Source organism: Neodiprion fabricii, chromosome 2, assembly GCF_021155785.1.
Source record: "Neodiprion fabricii isolate iyNeoFabr1 chromosome 2, iyNeoFabr1.1, whole genome shotgun sequence".
Classification (NCBI taxonomy): Eukaryota; Metazoa; Arthropoda; class Insecta; order Hymenoptera; family Diprionidae; genus Neodiprion; species Neodiprion fabricii.
The window spans coordinates 6,593,904-6,610,414 of NC_060240.1; the positions used below are offsets into that span (position 1 = coordinate 6,593,904).

General features: G+C 39.1%; 2 protein-coding genes across 3 annotated transcripts in view; both read right to left on the reverse strand.

Annotated features, from left to right (window-relative positions):
• Positions 1-11,096, reverse strand: part of LOC124175038 — a 71,433-nt gene extending 60,337 nt beyond the window's left edge. For both annotated transcript variants that reach the window (XM_046554855.1, XM_046554854.1), the window contains exons 1-2: positions 10,990-11,096; positions 9,030-9,490 (exon numbers count right to left, since the gene is read on the reverse strand). In XM_046554855.1, the coding sequence (XP_046410811.1) occupies positions 9,030-9,100 (71 nt within the window). In that variant the 5' untranslated portion in view covers positions 9,101-9,490; positions 10,990-11,096. The remainder of the gene's footprint in view (positions 1-9,029; positions 9,491-10,989) is intronic.
• Positions 11,097-13,187: 2,091 nt separating this feature from the next.
• Positions 13,188-16,329, reverse strand: LOC124176919 (L-lactate dehydrogenase-like). The gene is made up of 8 exons (XM_046558805.1): positions 16,145-16,329; positions 15,854-15,983; positions 15,273-15,390; positions 15,016-15,189; positions 14,771-14,944; positions 14,292-14,409; positions 14,067-14,190; positions 13,188-13,426 (listed from the first exon to the last, which is right to left on the reverse strand). Exons 1-8 carry the CDS (start codon positions 16,327-16,329, stop codon positions 13,262-13,264), a joined length of 1,188 nt encoding a protein of 395 aa, XP_046414761.1. The 3' UTR covers positions 13,188-13,261.
• Positions 16,330-16,511: the final 182 nt, after the last annotated feature.

Genomic DNA, 16,511 nt, shown 5'->3' on the forward strand with positions numbered 1-16,511 from the left:
CGTTTACCCTTCGAAAATTTTCGAGGCTAACGAATTAATTTTTAAGAGTCTTAACTCCGAGCCTTGGGGAAAGTAAAACATCGAATCTAACGATACGTCGATATCGGCAAAAGCGAATATTCATTCCTGCCATTTTTATCCAAGGATTCGTGAAACGTAAAAGTGAGAGAGGGTTGCAAAAAAATATAAACACAAATTGTGTCTGTTATACCGTTGAAAAATATAATAACTTTCCGGATTCAGGTTTTGCCTGTGAATAATAAAATATTGGAAATAGTTTTCGAATGACTCGCCATTCTCGAATACAAAAGACAATTAAATAGGCCAAGTCCGATTGTCTTGACGTTGAATCGGGGTTCATCGAAAAAGGCTCGTATTTGTCTCCTGCTGTATAATGAGGATCGTGTTTACTCCGTCTTGTATTATGCAGTCTGTCTGTTGTGGTGAAAAGAGTGTTAAAACGAAGATAATGCGAGATATATATGAACTTGAGAAATGAAACGGTTATTCATCAAAATTTTAATTCAATGCGAATGTAATTTTCTTAAATATCCTCTCGAGGACACGAAGAATTCTACATCCATAAACGTCACATTATTTTCAATATACACTCGGTTGTCATACGGTTATTATTTTAAAGACATTAATTTTCCAAACATTTGTTCGGACAACAAATAATAACGCGACGCTTCTGTAAATATGATATATCAAAGCCAATTTTTTCAATTTCAAAATTACAATACAGATTTTCGCATTATTCTTTACACACGTATGATAACCAATTTGTGCAAGAAGAAAATGATAATTTTACCGATAATCAGCGTTGAAAACAATTAGTAAAACAGAAACACTTCCTTTCGTACATTTTATCCAAATAAGTACTTTGCGCGTTTTGTGAGAATATTTCTTCGTGAAATATGATTGATTATAAATATGTCAAAGATGTTGGAAATTATACATAATACTAGAAGGTCAAAATTAAATGAAGCGTGGGTTAAGATCTGTGAAAGTAAGAAATTTTTCACAGCAAAAACGATGATTTATACAATCATCGAAATATACTCTTATCCGTGCGATGTATGACATGACAGTCAGTCGCAAAGGAAAAAAGGAGTTAAATAATATAATAATAAATTTCACCCACTCGGTTTTCCGCGCAGTTGACAAAGAGCGGCCGTCATAAAATGATCGTAAAACGTTGCGTCTCAGTTTTCGCTATCGCTTGTAAGTCGAAGTATAAAACACGCGTGGTACATCCGATAAGGATCGCGCGTTGCTGCACGGAGCGCAGGTTAAACAAACTACAATTTACAATTACGATGAACCGTCGGAGCGATGATCATTCTATCTAAACGTTACATACTCGTAACGAAGGAAATTACGCTCGGTTCTGTGCTTTGTACTTATGCTCGAAAGAATATGATGAATATATTATAAATAATTCATCGATTCGATCTACGTAAAATTTTTGAAAAATATTTTAAACCCTTCAAACGGTGACGGGAGAAAATTCTTCTAGGTAAAATTTCCCCAAATAATTAAATAAGCAACTCTACGAATATTAATAAACGTACAATAATATTTCAAAAAAGAAATTTTGCGGAATTTTTACTCCTCATAAAATCTGCAAATTTCTTGGTTACATTTAGCGAAGATTAGCGAAATAGTAAAATTGCATTGGAAAATGATCGACGGTCGAATTTTCAATACGAACGATGCAAACAATTATAATTTCTCTTTTTGCAGACCGTGCACATGATGCTGTAAAATTTTTGCGAGTCGCAATTGTCATTGGACATCCGTATTATATTCGTTGTTACGCGCGATGAAAAAACTTGTGAATAGCAAAAGGAAAGTTGCAGAAAAAATGCGGTAGAAGAATTTTGTCCAACTGAGTGGGTCATCGAGAGTTTCTAGGTGGCCCGAGGAACTTGTACGATTAGCGGCACACCGAAGACTCGGATCGATGTACTTGACCGCCCACGATCCAAGTGTGCCATGACAAAGTGGTGAGCAATACCGAGTTGCAACAACCGCGTCATCGGCGTAGATATACAACGAGACATATTTCACTCACGCTCGACGTTGCAGAATTGCAGTTGCAGTTCGCGATCGAGTAATTTACCTTTTCTTCGTGTGCATTAGGGTGGTCCTTATTTTGGGTAAGTCGGAATTTCAATTCGATTTTTTTTCGCTGGTCTACTTAAATAAAGGCCTTCAAGCTCGTTTTTACCATTTGGCTCCAATATTAAACTTTGACCCTCTTGGGCCACGGGTAAGCGTTGTCCGATTGGGCTTAAACTTTGCACACATTTTTTTTTTGGCAAATGGGAGATATGCAAGGGGTGAGAGGTTTGAAATTCCGACTTACCCAAAATAAGGACCACCCAAGTGTGCATTGTTGCACTACACTGAGGGAAATTTTTAGTTCCGGTTACCGCTCGTTCCTTAACAATTTTCATTTTTTACGACCATCGAAAAATATAGTTCTAGGTGGAAAATGAAAACTCTAGTATCCGTTACTATTCTTTCTCATTGCGATCTAGAGCAAAATTCTGAATCTGAAATTCAAAAATGACCTTTTTAAAGACCAGTCTATTATTATACAATCTGTAATACGTGGTGAATTTTTTGCTCGTTATATATTGGAAGATAAAATCGACATTATTGCGAACACGAGAAAAAACGATATTAATTTGCTTGCACGATTTTATACAAGATAACTAAAACAACTGCTGACATATCATTAATTTATACTCTTCAAAAATTATACATGATTGTAGTGTTCGAGGTTTCACTGACGCAGTGATTGAAAAAATGTGATAGAAAAAGGCGAAGTTTCAGCTGAACTGCGATCCTTCCGCATAAAATGATCGATCGATCCTTAACTTTCTTCACAGAGAAGCTCCCCCATACTGTTTTTACGACCGATTTAAAAAAACCACGTCCGTCCGTTCAATTTCCACGTTATAACGCGTAGAAAAATACAGATTTAATATTCGCGCAAAGTGGCTGAGGGCCGTTGAAAAAGCCACGTAAGCCTCTTTCTTTCCAAGAGATTTCAAGCCGTAAAAGGCCGTAAAACATACGTGATGAATATGCAATACGTTTTATGGGAAGAGGAGGCAGATGTACGCGAGATTGCGACCGGTAGCAAACCGGCGAGTTGGTCCGGTTTCAGCACTTTCCTTGTGCACCATATACCTACATGCATACGTACATATGTATACATGTATATATTATATACGTGTACGAGCATAACGTTATCGGGACAGTTAGAAACGAGGCAGAGATTTTCTATTCTTGGCTAGCAGGTCGTATTTATAGAGCCCCGCGTCTTTCCCTTCCGCGCATAAAATAGCTGGATCCAACTTCCTTCATCCGGAACCGATGCAACAAGTGTGTAAACGAAGTGAGAGCGTCAAGGCTTATCTCCGAAGATCCGGAATATCTTCCCCCTCTTTGATAAATTTTCACGTATAAGCAGGTAAATCAATTCGCGTATTTGCCTTATTCGATTCATGCTCGACTTATCGCACAGACCCTGAAACGCGTCGCGGATTAAGAACCGCCTCTGCCGCGTAATTATAAACGACACACGAGTCATGCCGATGATTCAGGCACGTTGATTTTTCGGAATGAGTGCAGAGAAGTGTGACGATTTAATTGTCCTCGACGTGTTTACACCGATATGCATTATTAACGATATTAACGTTGTTGGAGATCTTTTCATTTTTTTTTAGTTTTTTTTTTTTATTTTAACGGTCTTTTCTTTCTGCCTATACCTGCAAACTTCGATTCATGCTTATAAATGAAACTGTGCGATCGAGCTAGATCCGTGAAATCTTGGAATGTGTATTATGCGCATTGTATAAAAAAATTTCAATACAGGTGTGTACGAGATATTCTTGACACGAGAATCGTGTAATTACGTAAGTGGAAGCGATTCGATCTCATTTATTCGTTAATTTGCCGTTTTGAGATCGAGGAAGAGGAGACAGTCGAAAAGGTGAATGTTGAACAGTGGAACTAGACGACCACGTGCGTATGAAACTTGTTTTCGGTGTCACGTCGTCTCGATCATTGAAGTGAGTAATTTGCATACGCGTTCAGCGCTAATTTCCCCGTCATTAATAACTGTTCCGCAGTTTTGCCGATCATTTTGTTTCAAATACCGAGTGAATTCTGATTATCGGGCAGATATGCTGTAAGATTGTTGAAAAAAAAACATAGGGAAGTACGGGTTATTTAATTTTTTGTTTCTTTTAGAAAAACTTCAAACGACTGTAGACGATGACCTTCTATAACTTGTTTCATGATACAATCGCATGTTATGCAGGGTTATAACTTTCGCAAAAATCTACATACCAATCGAAATCACGGCTTCGGAATAAGTCAAATTTCATTAACACTTCACGAGAACGTCAATCTGACCAAGTGACGAAAAATATTGGCAAGATCGATGGAAATTCTTGGATTACTAAAAGCTATCTTAGCTTCCAATATTTTAGGGTCTTGAATTCTTCAAATCGATTAAAACGAGGTTATAAAACTACATCTTTTCAATTTGTCAAATTTTCAATACAAATGTTTCAATTTTTTTTTTTTTTAAACCTAATAAAAAACAGTCTTTTGCGATCGGAAAAACTTGCAGCGCGCATAAAACGTTCGGAATATATAAGGGTTTAAAAAAAAATGAAACAAAAATTTTCCGAATACAAACTCATTTTGTCACAGATCATACAAAGGGCGATCAGTTTGATAAGATAAATACTTGCTGCCGCGATGAATATAAAAAAAAAAAAAAAAAAAACGATATCGTTCAGGGTACGGTAAAATTTGCAACGAAGTGCGGTTAAAAGTATTATAAACATGATGTAAAACCGGTGAAACGATGATATTTATAATCTCAGAACGATATTCGAGGAACGGGCAAATCTACAACGAGGCACCTGCACGCTCGGTGGCTAATTAAGTATTCACCGATTGCCATCAAAGCGAGTCTCTCTTGAGGATTATACTTAAACCGTCCGGTTCCCGAGGTTTTCAATGGCAAACAGCTAGGCTACCGTCTTATGTAACGGTCTGCCACGAAGGAGCTGCCAAAGTCTACAAGAGAGTCTAGAGTCTAGACGATGGCCCGTGATCCGAAAAGAAAAAAAACGGCACCATACCGCAGAGAGAGAGAGAGAGAGAGAGAGAGAGAGAGAGAGAGAGAGAGAGAGAGAGAATAGAATAGAATAGAATTTTATCGCCATGGGACAGTGTCCGCTAAGAGAGAGAGAGAGAGAGAGAGAGAAGTTGCCGTATGCCGTACGTATATTATGCCGCCTTTAATGGAGCGTGACTGCCACAGTTATAAATACAGGCAACGATATACGGTATAGCAAGTTGGTAGAATAACGTGCAGATGTAGATTACATGCGACATGTGAGGAAATTTTATAATATCTAAACGTTAATTAAACTACACCGAACTCGACTGAACGCGATCACCGTTACGGATGTTGGATTATTCGGAAATCGAATTCGTTTGCTTGGGTGAAAAAGCCTTTTATCGAGTATCTCGCTTTGTCAGTTTCTTACAGGAGGTTCGTTTGCTTCTATTTTTTATACTTACAAACGTACGTGGTTAGATCCTTGACTTTAGAGGACGCCATGTTGTTGTGGCAGTACAAATTTACCGCATTAACCCCAAACGGTGGTTGATTGAAACTCCCGTTTGTTTTTGTCGCATACTTTACGTATACTGTACGTTGATTTCGTGTCGATGCACGAAATGAGAATCCAAAAAGCTTTCGCTATTTTTTCTGCGCTTTGATACTTGTAGAGTATCACGTCTAAAAAGCGATCAGCTGTTTCCCAAATCCGACGCCATATTGCCGTAACCATCGCAAACGTTAAGAATACCAAATAATACACGATGGATGAAATATTGTCGAACGTACAATGCAGGGAATTTGCAATTGTGTTCCAAAAATGTCCTAAGATCACTAAAAAATTCTAGGAAGTATCAAAATTGCGGCTCATATAAAGAGGTTCACGTACGAGTCGAGTTGAATCCTTTTGTTCAATACACATTGAAAAAGAGAATTTTGCTAAGTTTAGTTGCTGCTTTAGTGAACCCGTTAATAGCATCGATGAGAAACGATACTTTACTGCTTTAAATCTGGTGCACGGGAAAAGAGGCTGAAAAATTATGCCATACTTCTGACAATGGTGTAAGCGAGTGAAATAGCGTTTTGTAAAAATATAACGTTACTCTAACGTTACGAGGTCGAACCTCGTTTTTATCTGCGGTCATGTCCAATTTTGAATAATAGAATTGATAGTTAAAATGCTCCAGTTAGTTTTATCCAATGTTCTTTCGGCATCGGGATGCAGTTGGAATTTGATTCATTCGAAGTCCAACGCGTTCCTGGAGGATACGTATTACAACAATTAGACGACCTCGAGGAGCAGGCGGGTATCAAGGCGGTAACCGGACAATTACGGCGAGTCGGTATTATTGCCTTAAGATCATTGCCTACCCCGCGGTTCAGGTCGAGGTTAAAAACTGCCCAGAGTATACCTGTAATAAGAGAATCACAACAGCCTCGGCTACCAGCCGTACGTATCCGTAGTATGAAAAAACAAGACACCTTGTATACCTGCAATTATACTCTCGAAATCACGAGGAAACGCGATAATTCCGAGCAGCCTGATTTTTACGACCGTACCTACGTTTGAGAATTCAATTTAATCCCGATTAACGGATGTGAAGTCGATTATCTTAAGTAAGCATATTACGCGAAAGCAACTCGGAACTGAGGTCATTCTTAAGCACGATAATTAATTTATAACACGATATTAGCCACGTTTAAATTATTACTTGTATTCAATTCCGTCGACTTGGATTTTCAGTGTCATTAGTTCGCCTCAAGATTTTCTTGATTCGTAAAATTTATTTGATTCTCTTCAGGTAAAGTAATTTTGTCGAACGAGTAAAGTAAAAGTTTGGTAAAGGGTTCGTTCCGATTGTTTTTTTTTTTTTTTTGCTGTTTGATTGTTTATAATACCTACATTTTTTCAGTGTAATCTGAATAATTAGTAAACATGTATACTGAGTACAAAATTTTAATTATGGCTATTACCGTACAGTCGTTAACTATTTTCACATTTGACAATAACAAAAAAACATGCAGTTTTATGCACAAAATGAAAATGAGTTTTGAAGCCATAACCAGAAAATCTGTTAGGTACGTGTTAGTACAGTTTCTTGTAAACATTGCGTTAATTTCAACTTGGTAGAAGAATAAATTGTTTTCACTGCCTTAAACAACTGAATAAATACATCAAACTAAACGAACAGATCTATTATCTGAATAAATATAGCATTGAAAATTACGATCATAGTAAATAATTACTTTCAAAAATTTCATCTGTCATTCGAAAAATATTTAAACCATAATTGTAACGATACTCGTGTAATTGCTTGTAAAGAAAAATATCCGTCACGTATAATTAACAAGATTTTTCTCCGCAGTGCATGACAAAACTTGAATAAACAAATATCACGGGTAAAACAAACGTCAAATTATTAACATTCCCCAACTCTTCGCATACTCACTCCCATTATTTAACTTCGTAACTTGTGTCGCTTGCCTGGCGTCAGTAACGTCATATGTTAACCTACTTGCGTAGCGCGATATGGGCTCAAATTACGCGGGCTACTCCTCAAAATTCACCATCGCGCAGCACTCTATAGAAATCACTTTCGACGCAGTTCTTTTGTTGGCTATTATGCAAAAAAAAAGGCGTATAAATAAAAAAAAAACAGGCAAAAAAAGTTTAAAAAAAAACAAAATATATGTACACAAGTACATATTCGATTAATACCGTAAATCGCGCTCTGCAAAATTGCCGATTTTCGTGACCCACTCGTCTGCGAATTTGCTTGTGTGTTTCAGCTACGGCGACGAACCGGCGGGTTCCGAGTCGGAGCACCGATATCGCCGATTCGCGCATACGACGAAATCGCACGCGCGCGCAATTTCCAATGGATCTCTTTCGGCCCGTGAATGTGTCGGCGTGTAAGCTACGATTGATACGTAGTTGCCTTGCCGAAAGGTATAACGACCGGAGTCCGCGCGGTAGGTTGCAATGAGCGTTCAGCCACAAACAGCAGGTAGTTCGAAACATATAACAAGATAAATGCCAGACCGAACTATACGTACACTTTCTAAACAACCACGATCCAGCCGCTCCCGCGGCTCCAAACAGCAGCAGCCTTACCTCATACAATACGTTATATGGCATGCATATACGCGTGTATAATAATAATAATAATAATAATAATAATAACGGTGATAATAACGATCGTACGTACGTACGAACCTCGCTCAAACTGCGCGATACCGATCCATAATATTTTGTTATTTCTCGTTGCTCGAGTCTTTATTTACGAGATATGGATGGGTAATATTCTTTCGTGTGAGACCTTCTCTCTGACGCGGACGGAGAGAAGCCTCGGAACTCACAATCAGCTGAGCATGTGTCAAACCTAAAACGAACACTCTTGTGTACCGTATTATAAACTCTGACTAAAGGGGGTTAGCCTACATTTTGGTGGGAAAATCGAAGCAAAAAAATTGGACCTGACCTCATTATTTCACGTGCTTTACGAACAGTACCGATCTTGGGGATGAGAGAACAACTAGTTGCGGGAACATCAGCCCCTCTCGCACAGTGTGTATAAATTTTCGTAATCGGACGTACGAATTTGGCCCGGATTTACAGAGGGTATCCGTTATTCGGTGAATAAGTTTTACGAAGGCCTTCAGGCATGCAGAGGGAGAAGTGACAGGTGCCGAATAGTGGCGACGTGGCCAAGTATCAGCTCGACAACCCGAATCGTGATAAACCACGACGAGAAAAGCGAAACCGGGTCGGGTGACATGGTAATTCCATAAGAGATAAAAACAAAAAAAAAGAAAGGAAAGCAGCTCGTAAGAGTTCGAAATTGAAAATAACGAAAAGAAAACAACTCACTTGCAAAGTATCCTCCAGAAGCAGCCGAAACTCGAGCCGTTCGGCACCTCGCTGGCGTACGATACCGTCATTTCCTCGTCTGGGCCCCGAGGTGGTTCGGTATTTTGTAACTATCTTCAGGACCGACCAGCTGACGCGGTGATGTGAAACACACACGCGCACAAACGGTGGAGGTGCGCGTCCTGACGAATGGTGGGCGTCGCGGCGCCTTTACCATGGGGATTGACACTCGGCACGACGCTTACGGCCCATGGAGATGTGATCTTCTGGTCAACGAAATTCTCGATCGCGATCAACGACGCTCGAAGCCAACCGTTCTAACCACCGGGTCTCTGTCGACTGGACTTACCTGACGGACGAGACCGACGAGAACAACGTGAACGGGCCCGAACCCCACCTTCGCTTCGCTTGGCCCAGGTACGAGCCGCGTGAAACTCGCCCCCTTCGACGGGCAGGAAGGCCTGAAAAACGGAGTGAGGAAATATTTCAGTCGTCTTATTGGTGAGATGAGGGATTCTGGTGAAACTGGTGGTGTTGACGCTAGCAGGGGTAAAAAACTAGTCATGTTACCGATCGTTAGAAGGATTGGAATGTCGAATTTTCATAGACGCGAAATTGTTGCAGGTAGAATTTGAAAATGTGAAAATCTATTCTACAGTTTGGCATTCTATGTTCTGACCTTTCTATTCTTTTACATCTCCATACTTCGACATTGAAAATTTTTAAATTCAATAAAACAAGTTTTCGCTTCTTTAAAAATGCGATATTGTGACCGGTCGATTTTTTGATCCTTCTATATTTTTAACCCCACTCGTTAAAATGTAACGGTTCGAATTAGGAGAATATTCGACACAAGTAACGATTAAGTCTGATTATTGTTGCGCCAACACCTGAACATGGCATCAAAATATCAAAAAATACGGTACAAAATTCATTTTTGGTTTTTAACTTCTCTCGGTGCAGCAATTCTCGTTATTATTATGTCACCAATCTTCCTGTTGCAACAATATGCATTTCAATGACGAAGAAAGTGTGAAATAAAAATCGACTTAGATCTAGTAATAATTTATGTTCTTTCTGCACAAGTTTATCTCGATTGTATTATTTTTGTTTATTTTTTTTTTAATTATCACACGTAGTGTGCCGCAACGATCAACTCCTTCGATGGAAATGAATTAAACATTTCTCAATCCTCCGAATTCTAACATCTTTAATCAACTATTTTACCTCGTCGAAATACAAGCACGTACAAAGAATGATTTATATTCAACACTAATAACAACTAACGATAGATATAGAAAATAAATTTATCAATCTATGAACGAACTCAGAAAGCAGAGATTGAATTTTAATGTGATAATATTTGTCTCCGAATACAACTCGATTTTAAATAAAAAATGATTGAATTACAATTTCTTATTAAAACGACTTGTTTGTCATAAAATTACATGCCGATTTTCCCTCTGATTTTAAAACTTGGGGTTTCAGTTCACTCGGAAGTAGACCTTCTGTTGCATGACTTGAGGAAATCATTCCCATCCAAATTATAAGTCAACACATTTAAATTTCAATCGAAACAAGAATCTACAACACATTCGCTAATTGTAACTATTGAGTTTATTTTACAAACAAAAACAAATTTGCAAGAAGAATTGGACTCCGGAACTGTTAACATCGAACTATCGATCAACTTAAAATCAACACGTGACTAAGTATTTAGTTTTTTCCCCCCTCACTTGTCACCAATCTTTTCGTAACACTGACTGATTGTGAGTAGATTTTAATCGTCGATTGTTTTCCCTGCCAACTCGAAAATATTATTTTCTCTTATCTCCAAGACTTTGTCCTCAGTTCCAAGTTTTCGCGATTCTTTCACATCATACGACGTGATATTTTCACCCAAACTTTTCCCCCGGAGTTGGGGGGGGGGGGAGGGGCTGTTTACCGGTTTAGTACGTACCTGGCAGATCGGCTGCGCACCGCTAGTGTGCTTGTTTAAAGGTAGGCGAGAACCGAGTAAGCCCGAAGTGCGCCGTCGCGATCATTCTTGCGATTGCAACGACGCCGGTCGACGCGACGCTGAGCGACGCTGAGCGACGCGACGGTGGGCGCGAACAGTTTTGCTCGTTGCCTGCATCCTCCGTTCACCTTGCCGTGGCCTAGCCTCAAGCGGTATTCCTATCCGAGCTCCATTCTACTCCCGGTTTTCTCGTAATAAATAATCCACGAGTGTGTCAGCGTGTCCGTTCCTCTTTTTTCGTTCGCCCGCAGCTGATGTGATCAAAATAATATAGTAAAATTAATTACCGAAAGAGCAGACTCTCAAATAAATACGCGCGGATCGGAAACAGGTGTTAGCGGTTTGCTTTACTGGGAGTTTTCCGTGAAACTTACCGATCAACGCCAGCAAATCGGCAACCGAAACTACATTCTGTGTTGCATTTATATTGAAAATTACTCTAGTTACATATCTTTCGGCGTTGAACGGCAAGTTTCACTGAAAACAACCGATGTGATTATCCTTTTTGCAATTTTCTCCGTTCAATAAAAATTCGATTTATGAACACCTTCGAAATGACTTTTTTTTTGTTGTCCTCTTTATCTACGTAAACTTTGCGAATATCAGAAACTCTCGTATCTTTTAATAACATTGGTCAAATTTCATTGATCGTGACTTTGGAAACATGTAATTTCGTAAGGGGACATGAATCAACGGGATTTTGAGAGAATAAGTTAAAAAAAAATTGGAAAAATTTATGAAAACAAAAAATAGGATGTAGAAACTATTCGTAGTGTCACGTGAAACGATTTTCGCAATCGCATAGCTCATCTAAGTGTGCAAAGTCCCAATGACAATTACGCACTTATATTATAAAGGTTCCCATGCATTTTCTTTAACTTACCGATTTATGCAGCACGGAATGGACGATCGTTGGGATGAAAACTTTGGGAAACCCTGCTTCCCGTTTTCTTTTGACCAAAGACGTTTAGTAAGCGACGACTTCCTAGAAATCTTGATACGCTAATACCCTAATCTATTTTCGACTAATACGAAGGTTAAATCCGCATTATGTAGACCCCCCTTTATGTAGAAAATAACGACCCTTCATCCGAATGTCTAACTATAGTATAAATAACCTTGTATCGTAAGTTAAAACCAACTGTAAGTAGGTTAGAATTGTCAATTCAAAAAGAAATATTAATTACCAACATATTTTGTGCAAGATCATAGAGCCACGTGAAAGTGTGGTTATGTAAGCCAAGCTTGACAAAGCGCGTCAAACGTAAGAAATCACGGGTGTGTATTTTATTCTGATAACTAATAGTACGATTGAATTTTGCTTTTCCCATGCAATTTTATACCGCCAACTTTTAACGGCTCAACGTGAATTAAACTGTGTCACAATTCCAGATTGAAACACAGAGAAAAACATAAAATTGCGATGATTTCACTCGTACGAAAGAAGAAATAATCAAGATGCTTACGACACATGTCGTTGAAACTAAGTAGAAAATAACTACGGCCATATAAAGCTACATAACTTGACCAATTTAGAATTAAGTACGAACGTTTAATGGCGATGCTGACGTCTCCATTGCGAATTCGACGCCAGAACAACTGCAACCGCATCGCCATTTGTGTCATCAAATTGCCTAAAGCATCCATTTCACGGCGCAACGTGAGATTAACTATTTCAACGAGCAAATATAAAAGAAACTCCCCTTGACGGGTAGGATATAAAGTAAAACGAGACCTGAGAGCTGACTTGAACACATCCTCATAGATTGAAGAAAAGTAGAAACATTTTTGGAAGTTCGTTTAGATAAACAGATTTATTCGATACATCTCGAAACCAGAAACCAGAAATCGACGAAATTTGCTCATCTAACAAGCAAACTGACATGTGTTTCAGTTTCTGCACCCAATTTGTCCGTAAAAACATCATTCGACTTGCTTTGCTTTCTAAATGTTACATCCAATTCGACCTAGCAAAATTTATTAGATAGATTAGATTTCTTTTTTGATCGGGATACGCTGTATAAACTTTGTAGAATCTACTTCATTTCACACGCTTGATTAAAAACCTTCAATAAATGTTGTTTTCAATGAGACGTGTCTAGTTTCATGTAACCAAACGGTTGATTTATTTTTTCACAAGAAAACAAAAATGGCAAACAACATAAGAACGCCTTGAGCTTAGTCATTTGAACACTCAGACGTTCTAAAACATTCAGACTTTTACATCCTTTTGTGCTTTGGCTATAGTCTCGGCAGAAAGCATGAGTTGCTTTTTCTCAAACTCAGTCATCCGCATTCGAATAATTTTCGTGATTCCACCCTCGCCTAGCGCGACAGGAAGGGATAAGAATATTTCATCACAGATGTTGTGATGGCCCTGCAAGAGAATCAAAAAAACAATCCTAACATTGAAAAAGCAGTTTGAAAGTCTGGAATTTCATTTCACCTTCCCATTAGCTAGTAATGAGGTTCTAATTAAGGAGGCCATTATCTACAGGATGCGAATATCATTTTTATTTTTTTTTGTTAGTATCATAAGTTTTAGTAATTTTAAAGAAGTCGTAGTTGATTTTTATTTCTTGAACAACGAACCACGTTTTACATAATCAATTCATGGGCAATATAATATACGTCAGTACATAGATTCATTTTTCAGCAAAACTATCGCATTTCTCGTTACATTTAAAGTGCAAGCGGAATATTTTCTAAAGAGAACAGTGCTTTATGAAGTCAAATTTGACTAATGGTATAATGGCAACAAGGTGCTTCCGACAAGCAACTGGTTTTTCTGAAAAACAGATCTATGTGCGAGCCCCATCTACTGCCCATGAATCAATGACGTAAAATGTGGGTCTTCATGTTTAAACAGCAAACATCAACCATGAAATTTTAAAAACTGTCAGAATTGATAGTAATGTAAAAAAAGTTTATATTTGCATCGTATAATAATCAGTTTCCACGACGTACTGGTTCCCTTAAGATATGAATTCTGATTTTCATCATACGTGTCAACTCACCTGAACCAACGTCGAAATCGATTTAACGTCATTCACATTTCGCAGGATGGAATCAACGATTCCAGCGACGCAGAGACCGATTGCCGTGTTTGTGTAACCCTTGAGGCACCTCAAAGTCATTCCTCTATCGAAAGTAGAATTTGAAATTGACAAGATATGGAATAAAACAAGTACAGAGAAGTTCATAGAGCCGAAAATTAACTGTGATCAGAGTGAATCACTCACGCTCGGATCACTTCCTGGTGGACCTCATTCCACTTCTCGTAGTCAGTTGCCAAACCAATATTAGGCACAATGTCGCGCAGCTGAACACCAGCCACGTTAACACCAGACCACAGAGGTACTATACGTAAGGAAAATGAAGAGAGGCAAAAGGAGAAAAAGAAATACGACGACTTATCGACGTGAAAATTGCGTGTGATTACTGAGGTTGACAACCAAAACACAGTAAAAAAAAAACAGCTAGGTAGCGTGTTTCGTTTTAACACGTCAAATATCAGATATTTCTTGACAAACTTGAACTTGGATACACCATTGAAAGACAATGATATGGTGAGTTTCGTGTTTCCAAAGTTAATTTACTTTTTCACTGTAGAAATTTATTTCATTCGATTATTAGATTCTGATATTGCGACTAAGATCTGATTTCATTGCTGATGATTTAGAAGTTTTTAGTTTTTTCTCAACACGTGCTACCACCTTACCCTGAGAATCTCCGTGTTCACCAATGATCCAGGCAGCAATTGAGCTGGGACTGATACCGAGGCGTTCTGAGATGAGGAACTGAAACCGCGAGGAGTCAATCTGGGTCCCAGTCCCTATGACTTTGTGAACCGGAAGGTTGCTCAGTTTCCAGGTAACCCAGGTCATGATGTCGACTTCGGTTGAAACAGATTTCAAATTACCACTTTAGGCTGCACGAATTTTCTACTGGGTTCGATTTTTTCACCTGGGTTTGTCACTACCAGGAATATTGCATCCGGGCTATACTGGACAAGCGGCGGTATTATATTTTTGAAAATTTCAACGTTTCGCTGCAAGAGGTCCAGCCGACTCTCGTCTTCCAACTGACGCGCTCCAGCCGTCAAGATGACAACCTTCGAGTTGCTTGACGCGCAAAAATCTACGCACGGATTAAACTCGGTTTAAGAAGGATCCGCAACCGTGATCATAATCTGTCGTCGGATCACGGCTTTGCCGAGTTACCAGTGTCATACTCGATCCTAGGATCGCCCATGAAGGTTGCACCATGCTGAAGGTCGAGGGCTTCACCCTCCATCCTCTTTGGGAAAGCATCGACGATCGCTACATGGCCGGTAATTTTCTAACCCAAGAGCAGGTGTGAAATTAACGGAAATTATTTTTAGTCTCAGCGTTCTCTAGATTGAAATCTCGACTGAATATCATGGTATTTCAAAAATCCGAGAGAAATTAAAACTCGGAAGCTTCAGAAATTGAATTTCGAATCGGTATCGGACGAAATGGAATGAAAGTTCTCAAAACATGCTTGATATTGAAGGAATGTACGAAAAATCGCTAGTGAAGCACCATTCGAATACTGTAAAATAAAACTACTTAGGTACATGTATCAAACCGAAGGAATTCCTTCACCCTCTTCACTCTGTCACGTGTCTTTGAAGCCCGGATAGTTTCTGTTGCCAGATTCTTCCCTGATTTAGAAAGAACTACCCCAATCCGTATACCGACCCCCTTAATGAACACTTCGAGATTCAGGTTTCTACTAATGTCACACGAGTAAACTATTCTCGTAAAAACTTGGAAAATACCTGACAAAGTATCGCATTGATCGCGGCTATGCCGCACATTCCGGCTCCAACAACAGTCACCTTATTCGAGCTGTCTCTGATCGGTTCCGATACATTGCAGAGCAATTCGTCGCGGAGACAAGGAGGAGGTCTGTGAAAAAATGTATGAAAGTAGCGTTAACACAAAATAAGAAAGAAACCCTACAGAGTGGCAAGACGATCTATAATATTTGAAAGTGATAAAATTTTTTAATGACTCGATGGCCAGTGACAATTGGCGGTATAAATTGAGAAAATCGACTGTCTACCAACCCGCAGTTCGTCAGTCTGTAGTTTCCAGGTGTGATGATCTTCTCGGGGTTATTAACGGCGTTGGGTGAAGCGAATGCATCTCTAATCAACGGCGGATTGCGCGCACATAACCGACGCGCTGTCACGAGACATCTTCGCGGCTGGCTAGGCGCTTTAACCACTCGCAGAACAAGGTGTCTCAGCATTACGCTGATAACGATTCACTTGCGAATTGGTAAATATATACGCCCGCAATCACCCGTCGCATTGCAAATGAAATTTTATATATCATGCGTATACACGAATGACATTTCTAGCGGGAGCGCCATTCACCTGAACGGCAATTGTCAAGCGAATCCTTGGTTACTGCGTTACTAGACTTTGTGCG